The sequence below is a fragment of the Sander lucioperca genome, chromosome 2 (genome assembly GCF_008315115.2).
Source record: "Sander lucioperca isolate FBNREF2018 chromosome 2, SLUC_FBN_1.2, whole genome shotgun sequence".
Lineage (NCBI taxonomy): Eukaryota > Metazoa > Chordata > Actinopteri > Perciformes > Percidae > Sander > Sander lucioperca.
The window spans coordinates 23,493,688-23,506,221 of record NC_050174.1 but is presented as its reverse complement, the minus strand read 5'-3'; the positions used below and the strand labels follow the sequence as shown (position 1 = coordinate 23,506,221).

The 12,534-nt window shown below is 42.1% G+C and overlaps 1 protein-coding gene across 3 annotated transcripts in view; it reads left to right on the top strand.

The window, feature by feature from the left end:
* The window catches only part of sept12 (septin 12), a 93,697-nt gene that overhangs the window by 61,177 nt on the left and 19,986 nt on the right, over positions 1-12,534 (top strand). For all 3 annotated transcript variants that reach the window (XM_031292528.2, XM_031292532.2, XM_031292531.2), the window contains 2 exons: positions 4,902-5,291; positions 10,349-10,477. In XM_031292528.2, the coding sequence (XP_031148388.1) occupies positions 4,902-5,291; positions 10,349-10,477 (519 nt within the window). The remainder of the gene's footprint in view (positions 1-4,901; positions 5,292-10,348; positions 10,478-12,534) is intronic.

Sequence of the window (12,534 nt, the reverse complement as noted above, 5' to 3'; positions counted from 1 at the left end):
CATGATTAACACAACTCACCCACATAGCTACATATTTATGAGAGGCCAGGGACTCCCTACTACTTTGTATTACTTTTGCGAAAGCAGCGTAAGCCATGCCGCTCAATACTTGTGGAGGTGCAGATCCATGCTTCATAAATGAATTGGTGTGAGCTTCTGCCAGCTCATTACTAATTCTGTCTACTTCAGAGTTTATCCTCATCTCAAACTCTAATTGCTTATGTCTTCTGTAAAATGTTCTACCCATTTGGAACTCCACTCAGTTCCAGGTCAAGCTGAATAGGACTTAAAAAAGCACTGAAGAATTCAGTTGGCATAGTTTGGGTTCACACCGAAGCTATCATGGTCTGTCATTGACGATGCTTGAGTAAGCTGGGCTTGGCCGGGGCACGTCATTGTAGAGAGTCTGATTAAAAGGTCTCCGTCTGCTTCAAACAAAGTGCTTGTCAGATTGTCTAACAACAACTTAAACCCTCGTTCTGAGGGCGCAATCACACCGACAATTTGCCGTGTCTGTATTTTGAAACTTTCTGGCTTTTCTCTGAAGCTCTCTTTTTCATTCATCACACAGCAACTCCCTCCACTTTTCTTGAGTGGACTACACCTGGGGTATATGTTGGGTGACACGTACAAAATAGTTTGTTTCAAACACACATTTAAAACTGAACATGACTAAAAAGGCCTTGGGCCTTGGGTAGAGTAGACACCTGAGCTGTCATGGTCTGTCATTGACAAGACCGGAATGAGTTTGGCTTGGGAATGTCGTGGTAGGGAGTCAGACCAAAGCCCCATTCAGACAGCAACAGAATGAATTGATGTAATAAGGGGGAACAGAGTATCATCCATGCTCATCCACCATGTTTCTCATCACGCTTGATGGTGTTTCAGCAATGTCATTATGTCTTTAGATCATGCTTTTAAAGTGCTGATGGGAATAATACATGAATATTGCAGTCAATGCAAATATCTCTCTGAATGATGACATACCACTGTGCCTTTAAACCATTTGGTAAATGCAAACATTGTGTCAATTGTTTCGAGAGGACAATCCCTCTCTCAGCCCAAATGTTTCAACAAGTGATGGCTGATGGCCTCCCCCCTACTTAACCAATCCCAGGTCCATTAACACCTCTAAAGAACACAGTAGGCGAGGCTGTTGCTGCTTGGTTCCTGTAGGTGAACTGCTTCTTCGTCATCGGATCTTTGTCATGACATTGTTTAGACAAGTGTTTGGCGGATGACGTTGGGGAAACCTCAGGTTAGAACATGTTATATTGTGAGGTTACAACATTTGCCCCCTCTGCAATCATACTGAATGGGATTTTTCAGTGTAGTTCTGTGTGGATCAGTGCAAAAACATTCTAATTCATTACCAATGCTGTTGACACATTCGGGGGAAATTGGTTTGCAACTGCAAATGTTAAAGCAACACTATGTAACTTTTCCCGCTTCGGTACCCCTACAGGTTGTCTCGTTTGAACTACAGCTCGCGCTACCCGCTGCTTCGATCCCCCTACAGGTTGTTTCATTGGAACTACAGCTGCAGCTAAAAGTTACATAGTGTTGCTTTAAAAGAAACAGCAAGGAAAACTTGGAATAAGACACAACAACAAGACGGCCGGCCAAAGTTGGGCTGACAGTGCCCAGTCGCCTTTAGTTGTTGAAATGTGTCCCGCACCGTTGGCAATAGTCGGCCCCTTTGTCTGCTTTTTTCCAGCCAATTCAGCACGTTGAATTGGCGTCTGAGCCTGTGGGTGAGAGGAATCACTCTAATGGGCTGCTCAGTTTAAGTGTATCAGTGCACGAGAAAAAAAAGACAGATGTGAAAAAAGCAAGCAAACGACCAAAGTCAAGTGGGCACACACAGAAGGCTCTCCTCGTTTTTCATCTGTATCTCATCAGGTCCCTCCCTCAGGTTCTTACTATACTGGAATATTTATTTTCGCACATTATGTCCATAAGAGAGCAAATGTATGAGACATAACAACTTTTATAGGTATATTTATATCAACAGAAATGTGTCTTTTAAAAGATCTACATCCCTACACATTACAAAATAAGCCTTAAAATAATGTGCTATACCGTAAAACTTAATTTAAAGACCGTAACATTAGACCTCTCTTGCACAATTGTTGCTAGTGTGCCATTGGTTAAGCTACCCACATGCATGGCTAAGGTTGCTGACCCCTGTTCTAAACTGAGAACTGAGGCCCCTAGATAGCAAGCTAGCTAGCTAACTAGCAAGCCGGCCAGCCACTACTGAGTCAAATTTAACAACTTAATGTTTAATCCACACACTCTTGTCAGAGTGTAGGAAAACTATAGCCAGAATGAGTGACAAATTTCGACAAATATTCTGTAACCACTGTAGCAGGAAAGCATGGTGGAATTAGCAAGCTAGCTAACTGGCCAGCTGGTTATAGCGGGCTGCTCGTTCCCTCTGCTCCTCGCTGGCGATTAAAAAAGCATGAAAACACTCAAGCAGTATCAAGTACAGAAACAAAAAAATCTGGAGCCCTAGTTGACCTTTTCATTTCAGGCCCTGTATGTTATTCTTATAATATCCCAAATATGCATACATACTGTACGTACTTGGATTATGTATGTAAATTCTAACATAACTACAATATTTTAAAATATCCCTGTGATACTTCTCTCAGCAGTGTTGTACTGTATATGTACCAGTTTTATTCAGAAAGCCTAATGCCATGTACAAGTTAGATTGTTTGCCTTGTGTGTGTAAAAACACAAACAACAGACAACAGAAACTAAAAAGAAACAGCTCTAGATAATAATATTTCCATAATATTTAACTTTGCTTCTTTATAACACAATTCAATTCAATTGCAAACCAGATGGTACAATGAAATCAATGTACTTGTCAGAGAAGGAGGTGGGTATGGTTGGCTGTATTCTCACCTATACAGTTATACAGTCCTTGACATTACCAACAATATTACAAACATCTACATGTTTGTGATAAATCATGTTTTATTATATGAATCAATATGAGAAGGAAAGGCCAGTCTCCTTCTGTCTCTCTCTTTCTTGCCTTTCTTTTGTATTTCTGCCACCCTGAGCAAACACTGCCTGGGGTTGATTCTTTCTCCTGTGGTTGGACACACTTTGCTTTTCACATGCATAGCTACTCACCAGTAACTCCATGGGCTACTTTGTCCTGTACATGTCTCTGTGTCTCCACATTTTTTTTGTGCTCTAGTCTTTACAGTTACATATTGAGCCACATACCGTTTATTTTATTAGCCAAAGACATTGTATCTCATCTTTCATGGCATTTAGTGTAACATTATACAGTTTAGGAAATCACTCAGAGACAAAAACGAATGAGGAAATGAGGAAAACTGAACTATAATATACTATATTTATGATATTTGAAATTGTTCATTTATATAAGATGAACTAACTACTCTGCAACTTGTTTTTTCTCGGTGAGCATTTTAAAGCAACACCAAAGATTATTTTGTACCTTAAAATATTGTTTCCAAAATCGTTTCAGTGGCTCATCAATTCGTAACAGGGTGAACGGAACTCCTGCATTCGCTTTGCGGCCCTCTATCGTCTATAACCGCACTATGCAACTTTTCCAGATCGGGTAGTGGATCTGTAGTTTGAATGAGACAGCGGTAATGGACACTTCCGCTTCCAACCTGTAGGGGGACCGAAGAGGAAAAGTGCTTTGGTGTTGCTTTAAATATTTACAGAATAAACTAATTGAAGGCGCATACCTGGGTAAGAATTCATGGAGGTATGCCTCCGATGAACAGCTGTCTCTCAAAACATCCGTGTTTCTCCAAGTTCATCTCAAAGTGTGTGATACAGATCCATGTAAAGGGGCACTCGTAAAGTTGGGGGACTCACAAGAGACACATAAATACAACAATGGTCAAAATATATGTAGAAGAAGTCGAAGATATTTTGACTTTTAATCCCTAGTGGTCTACAAAAACACAACCAACTGCATCTTTTTGTTAGATCCTCCCTTCCTGGTAAAACTCATTATTTATTCAGCAAATACATTTCCACATGTGCTAAATTCATATTATTTTTAGTAGTAAAACACTAGAGTGTAACATGTAATGATGCATAAAAAAAAAAAAAAACTGTGTTTCTGTGTCTCTGCCCTTCTCTGTCCTGACTCATGGGGATTAGTTCCGTTCCAGTGGATGTACAGTTGGATATTTATAGCTGATTAAATCATGTGGAGTGGACTAACACTAACCAACAGCCTCCAACAGTGTGCGTGCATGTGTGTGCGCACATGTGCGTGAGAGTAAGGACCTGTAAAATGCTATAGCTCATTAGGTTATTCAGAAACACACAAACATGCTTCAGTCGTACTAGTTGCAGACGACTGTGTCATAATTGCATTTGAGAGTATTTGTATGTCCGCACGCACACTCACACACACACACACACACACACACACACACACACACACACACACACACACACAGCTACAAGTTCTCAGGGGGATTGTCAGTGTCATGCAATCCTCTTACAGCACCAACCAGACACACAGAGATATAAGAAGGGTTAGGGACCAGCTACTGTAAGTTCTACAACGTGTCTCTGTTTGTGTGTGAACATGCTTGTGTTAGCCTTGGAGAACCATACAGTGTGTGTGCATGTGTGTGTGATTGTTGTAAACCCACAAATAATCATTTTTTTTACATTTCTGTTTGTGTACGGATGAAAGAGATTGGGGTACTTTAGAAACAGTTTCTTCATTACATAGTGTGTCCACCATAGAAAACTGTGATTATTGTTGCAGAATGCAAAACTGTCAGCTGCTGCAATCCAAAAATGCAAACTTGAACCTCCAGAAAGCCAAATCAGTAGCATAACGTGTCTCTGACCATCATCTCTTTCTTTACCCACAGAAACTGCGGGAGAGCTGGAGACAGACCCGCTCAGCCCAATGGAGGAGAGTGAGGAGAAGGAGAGGGGCATCATGGGACAAAAGCAAGAAGATGAGGGCACGTGCCGAGAAAAAGCAGCCGGCATGAACACCCAGAATTCCACTCCAGATATAGAGGAGGTTCGTACAGAGCCGGAGGAGAAGGGAATGGAGGAAGGAGAAATGAAGAAAGAGATGGAGATGGAGCTGGAGGCAGAGGTGAAGGTGGAGCTGTGCCAGTCAGGGCCAGGCCTACAGATGAGCTTCATCCGAGGCACTGACCTGTTTGGCTACGTGGGCATCGAGGCAGTGCTGGACCAGATGAGGCGCAAGACCATGAAGGTCGGCCTGGAGTTCAACATCATGGTGGTCGGTGAGTCTCACACACAGGGTCGCCAGATAGAGCTGTAACAATTTAAAATTTTGCTGTGCAATTATTTGTCTCAGAAATAATTGCCAGTAACTATATAATTGTCTCTTTCAGTCAAATTTACATACACATTTATTGAATTATTACTTTTCCAAATACATTAAAGTTTTGAATGAATCCCAGTAAACATCATGTCATGTGACCTATATAATGTAATAACACAAGTACACAGCCTATGAAGTAAACCACTTCTCTTTATTATCACTAAACATTGTATTTTTTTTCCTTCATGAATATACAATTGACAATAGTGCAGTATTATATAGTTTTCCGGACCTTAGCTCATAGCAATTAATTGCGGTTAAACAAAGAAACTGTGATTATGTAAAAAAAAAAAATATATATTGTTACAGGCCTATCTCCAGGCACCAAATGCGGGTACATTTTCCGTTTGGCAAATAAATCTCAGAGGGATTTGTAACAAAATAGTTCTGTTGTTCAGTCTTCATTTTGGTGAAGCTGCAGCTACTTTCTTCTGTTCCTCTGCTGTCTGCACATTTTGAGCATCGCGAGGGGACACACACACACACACACACAAATATACACTGACACATGCACATACCGGAACGCCAGCCACCACAGGTTTACCTCAGGCTAGTTCATTAGCCAGTATGTGGTGATTTTTGGCCAGCTTTCTAAAAGAAAGCATGATGAAAGGCCTGTGAACCTAACCTGGTCGGGAGCAGGTTTTCTTCAATAAACCTCGAGTTTCTCTCAGTCTCCTCCCTCTGACACAGCGCTCTTTCGTTTCCTCATTCATTCATTCAGTCTGTATCAGGCACATTTTAGACCAGTTTATCTGCATGAATAAAAAAACAGGGTTGGTTGTTAGGCAGACTGTAAAACGTTTTTTTCCTCAAAACATGGCATTTCCTTTGGTCGACGATCCCGTTGATGAAGAAGCTGTATTACTCCGCAGGGTGTTAAACATACGTCGGGAGATGATATTGAGGCCCCGACTTAAGATGTATTTTCATTTCCAGATAACTTCCTATTTGAGCGGTATCGTTTTGACATTACATATCATTTAGCTGACGCTTTTATCCAAAGCGACTTACAATTGCTATATATCAGAGGTCGCACACCTCTGGAGCAACTGTGGGTTAAGTGTCTTGCTCAGGGACACATTGGTTGATGTATCACAGTGGGAATCGAACCCAGGTCTCCCACACCAAAGATATGTGTCATATCCACTGCGCCATCACCACCACCTATGAGAGGATTTTAGGACATGCTCTACATCCCAGCACATTATTTGTGTCACATGACGTTTTTTTGCAAACGGCAGTTTTCTTTTTAGTAAAGCCACTGTATGGCAAAGCTCCGTCAGAAGAGTGTGACTCGCTCTGAAACGTTTTTTTAAACGTTTTTATAGAGTTCCCTGGACACAAACCAGTAAGAGACATTAAAAAGAAATAAATGATTGTAAATCATAATTCTGTTAATGATGGTGCTGCAACCTCCGAATGGGATTAGTAGTAGTTTACTTTTTCGCCCGCAGGATTGCACCTAAATGAAATTATAGGTGTAGACTATTACCATTCCACTTTTCACCAGTAATATTGTAGGTTACCTGTGATTAAATATGCAATTAATACACTATATTAGAGCTTACGTATTGACTTGAGCAGCAATTTTCTCCCACACCAATTCCCGCTATTTTGCAGCAGCAGCCATGTTGTTGGTTTTTTAACTAAATACATGTTCAAACTCGCTGTATGTGCGCATTTGTATTTCCACCGAAACCGTTTGTTTGTGGTTGTTGCCATGGTGAATCGTAGTATGATTGCTCAATTCATGCTGCTTTTTTATAGGGGTGGGGCAGGCGCTTAACTCTGAGTGAGGTTAGACTTAGAGTTTGTTAAACCTCCTTCCTGAAACGGACCCCAGGTCTTACAACCCCAACCAGAAAGTTTAGTGATGTATGTTACAAAAAAAACCTGAAAATAAAAAAATATGCTTGGATACCAGCCAACTTGGCCGGTGAGTCAGAAAGTTAATTTCAGACACTGCTCACAAACAGCGCCTGCTTTGTTATCCAAGTTACATCATCATTGTGCTAATGTATTGCACACAAAACCGACACGTGTGTGTGTGTGTGTGTGTGTGTGTGTGTGTGTGTGTGTGTGTGTGTGTGTGTGTGTGTGTGTGTGTGTGTGGTGCAGGCAGCTGTCTGATCAGGGAGCCGTTACAGTTTGGAATACAAGCGAAGAGAACAAAAAAGTTTGTTTGTGAGCAGCATGTAGAGGACAAATCTAAGCTAAAATAGCCTGTAGTTCCTCCTCGCCTCCAACTACATCACTGTCATGTCAAATGTGTGTGTGTGTGTGTGTGTGTGTGTGTGTGTGTGTGTGTGTGTGCGCATCGTGTTAGCCAACTGCTAAAATCCTCTCTGATTCAAACCAGTCATCCTGCTGTGCTGTGGCCAATCACAGAGCTCCACAGAGAGGTTGGCTTCTATCAGAGCCACTCAGCAAAGCTCTCCACTGTGGCAAGCTTGCAGTTTGGCTCACATGATGGCCACCAGGTCACCAAAATGTCACAGGATTTCAAAACAGTTCTTTGTGTTTTCCCTTTTCCCTTAGAAGAAACTTGTCCTACATCTACAATTACATTGTGTTTGAAAAGACACTCTGTGTGCTGTGTGGGTATGCTGTGTGTATGTGCAGTTCAGCTACACAGCAGGGTAACTGGACATGTTTGCTGTAACGGAGATCACTCATTACATATTCTGTATCCTCGACGTTCCACTTCCGGGATTGCTCTGGTGCCGCAGGAAATTCTGCCGGATGCATGTATTTTCGCCAATGTCCGTCCCCTTCCTCTTTCTTTGTGTTGCCGTTCTAAACTCCGGTGGATTTCTGAGGACTATGGTTAACTGCTCCTCAGATCTCTGCAGGGTAAATCCAGACAGCTAGCTAGACTATCTGTCCAATCTGAGTTTTCTGTTGCACGACTAAAACAACCTTTGAAAGTACACGTTCCACCAAAACAAGTTCCTTCCCGAGGCTATTTTACAGCCGCTCTGTGCGGAGTTTAGCACCGCCCAGGACGATTGTGATTGGTTTAAAGAAATGCCAATAAACCAGAGCACGTTTTTCTCCCATTCCGGAATGCTGTGTTGACTAGCCAGACCCTCCTCTGCAGTGAGGATGGGTTAGGCATTGACCTCGAGTGGTTAAGGTTAGGATAGCCGATTGGTCAGGGGATAGAACCTGAACAAATCGGGTAACGTTACCTTGCATAAGCATGGACGCCTGGCCAATAGTAGTGTGTGAATGCTATTGAGGGACGGGACTTAACTCAATGTTGCATGGGTTGCATAATAACGCACCAGCCTTGGTTAAATATACTGGGTACAGGGTGTGTGTGTGTGTGTGTGTGTGTGTGTGGGGTTGCTGGGTCTCTTCCACTTTGAGATAATATAGTTTGCTTTTTGTATTGGAAGAGGAAGTATGATTCTGTGAGGAGGAAGTGGTTTTGAGAGTTGAGGCTGTCTTCTCTTTCCTGCCTCACACACAAACAGATGATATACACTTCCCTTGCTGTTTGATTGAAAACAGGAAGTTTGCCCTTGATACTTATTTCTAATTCCAGTATTATTTTTGAGGGCTGATGCGTGTTTACTTTAAAATATATGGACACACTAACAGACAGCATTAAAAGTATACCTGTATGTGACTTAGAATAAACATTTCTCATTCAGGTTTATTTTTTTTTTTTAAAGAATGCCACATATCCACCACTAACACCACTTTGACAGCCCTCTGTCACATAAAAAAATATGTAAACAACATATTTAGTCTTGCTGTCAAACTTGAAATGAAATTTGCTTCATCTGTGTTTAACAAATCAAAGGGGTTTAGCCAGACCTTCCTCCACAGCGCTGCAGAGGAGGGTCTAGAGCTGAAGATCTTTGCCCGAACCCGACGGGTCCCGACAGGTCCCGACAGGTCAGGTTCGGTCATAATTTCTATCATTTTACACTGGCTCGGGCCGGGCTTGGGCTTCCGCTCCGGGTTGCGGTCAGGTGATGCTTTTCGATTAGCGCGAAAAGGGATGCTGAGGAGGTGAAACAGAGGCTGGCCTCTGGAGGACTTTTATTTCTTTGTTCTAACTTACAAGTGGCCTATAGCCTATGTTAGTCATGAATAAATGATGTTAAAAAATGTATAAATGACTCATTCTTGACAAAAGGCAAAAGAGCTGTGTGCGTGCGCACATTTTAAATCTGTCGGGCTCGGGCCTTGTCGGGCCTAACTTTTAAGGCCCGATTACAGCTCTTGTCCACACAGCATTCCAGGATGGGAGAAAAACGTGCTCTGGTTTATTGGCATTTCTTTAAACCAATCACAGTCGTCTTGGGCGGCGCTAAGTGCTGGATGGAGCAACGGCGCCTCTGCTAAATAGCCTCTGGAAGGAACTTGTTTTGGTGGAACGTGTATGTTCAAAAGTAGTTTTAGTCGTGCAACAGAAAACTCAGATTGGACAGATAGTCTAGCTAGCTGTCTGGATTTACCCTGCAGAGATCTGAGGAGCAGTTAACCATAGTCCTCAGAAATCCACCAGAGTTTAGAACGTCAACACAAAGGAAGAGGAAGGGGACGGACATCCAGCCTAAAAGAGGGACATCCGGCGGAACGTCTGCAATGGAGCAACTATAGTTGGCAGGGGTTTTATTGCCTTCTTCAGATAAGGAGACATGGCAGAAATAAATGCAAGACACTCTTACACACACACTTGGCATGTGGCTCAGAGTGTAGAAAGGGGTCGGCCCTCACCCACAAGATTGGCGGTTTGATCCTGGCCTCCTCCAGCCACATGTCAAAGTGTTCTTGAGCGAGACACAGAACCCCGAGTTGCTCGCCGGACGCTGTATGTGTATGTGTCCACTGCTCCTGATGCTTAGAATGGGTTAAAGATATTGAAATCCACTACATTGTACTGCATTTGTATGTGACAAATAGCAATAACGTTTCTTTGGTTATATGTGTGCGCAGGTCAGAGCGGTTTGGGAAAGTCCACGCTGGTCAACACTCTGTTCAAATCCAAAGTCAGCCGGAAGTCCTGCACGCCCAACTGCGAAGAGAAGATCTCCAAAACAGTCAAACTACATTCAGTCAGCCACGGTGAGTCCACACAACTTTAATATACCTAAAATAGAAGTAAAAAAGTAAAAGTATATAGTGCGGCAGTTGCTTGTTGTTTTTAGCCGCTACAGAGCTCTGTCAGAGTTGCTAGATAGGTGACTGTGAACTCCGGTCCCCAGCTTGAAAGCGGTGTGTTTTATGATGACACCACGTTGTGCTATTTCATTTTGAGATACTTTTTTTCACTTTGAACGTTGTAGTTCAAAAGGTGTTTTGGCATGCCTTGCCGAGTGGCACAATCCATGGTATTGGAATGGTATTGGTATGGTATATGGATTTAATTCTTGCATGTTTTGTTTTGTTGTGCATGATCAACCCCCCCCCCCCCCCTTCTGTTTTGTACCCTGCACACACACACACACACACACACACAGGGAATGTATTATGATTCCTGAGGCTCCTGAAGGCATGATGTGCCGTCCTTGTCTGTCAATATCAATATGTGGGTTTGTTCCTTTATGGCTTTTTAGGATTGTGTGTGTGTGTGTGTGTGTGTGTGGGGGGGCTTGTTTAACTATATTCGGGGGGTCCAAAAACCGGGAATACAGTATACTTGTGGGGTCCCAACGGCTTTGTGGGGCCAAAATGCTGGACCCCACAACTTTAAAGGGCTGTTTGAGTGTTAAGACTTGGTTGTAGGATTAGGGTTAGAATTAGGTTAGGGTGAGGGTAAAGGTTAAGGTTAGGAATTTAGTTGTGATGGTTAAGGTTAGAGTAAGGGGCTAGGGAATGCATTATGTCATTGATGGGTCCCCACAAAGATTGTGCCACAAACCTGTGTGTGTGTGTTTGTTTGTTTGTTCGTGCATGTTTTTGTGTGTGTGTATTGCTGTACTCTCTGTCTTCCTAATTCCAACTGATTGCATTTGCTGAGTGTGAAGAGGTTATGACTGATGATATAATAGTAGACACAGCACTGACACATCCTACTTTCATATCACCTTTCCTTTTACTTGCTGTCTCATGACTAAGAACCCTGGCTTGTGCTGTGACGGCTCACAACATCGTTTTCTTCTACGTTTAAAGGGTGTTCAGATGAATCCAGAGTAAACATATTTCACGGTGTGTATTATCCATCTGTACTATTAAACACAGGTGGATATTGTGTCCCTTAAAGGGCCAGTTTACCCAAATTGTCTTCTGTTGTATTGCTTTGTTTGTACGTGTTATTAACCCCTAGGTTAATTTTGCGCTGGAATTGTCCTTTAATAACACATGTGTCCGAGTTCAACCGTTCTCTGGGATATGTTTTCATACGAATGTGACTAGTTTTATCACAAACCACTAATTAGCTTATAACGCTAGTCGTCGGGGCACGGCTAAAGTAAAAAGAAATCACTATTTCTATACCACTAACAAGGCTCAAAATAGCACCACACTTCCACGGTAGCATAATGAGGGTCCCTACATGTAAACCGAAGCAATGAGAACTTTGTAAGTGTACAGTTTATTAAAAAGATAGTTTAGAAAGACAGTACCATTTGCATGTTTGTGTGTGCGTTTTGCGTGTGTGTGTGTTTGTGTGTGTTTCTGTGTTTAAGTAAGTAAATAAGTAAAGTTTATTTGTACAGCACTTATCACAGACAGTCACAAAGTGCTTCACAGGCCAAATAGATAAATACATTATAACAAATCGATAATCATAAAAAGCATAATAAATCACACTAAATCAAAGTAAACACAAAAGCATAAAATACATAGGAATACAGTCAACAGTGTGGTTAAACAAACGCCTGACTAAAAAAATGCGTCTTTAGCTGCTTTTTATAAATGTCAGCAGAGGCAGCCACTCTAAGTGTGTGTGTGCATGTGTACGTGTGTGTGTGCGTGTGTGCGTGTATGTGTGTGCACTGCTTTAAAAGAAAAAAAAAGGCCAAAGACATGAGACATCATTTATCTCTCACACAGACAATGTGTCCGTTTTGGGGGAGATGCTCTTTTCCGTCTGTGACTCAAGGAATGTGAAGCTGTAGACCATGACGTCCTCCATAAACATCTTCTCCTGCACTCTCACATATGTATATTTTAATGCTTGT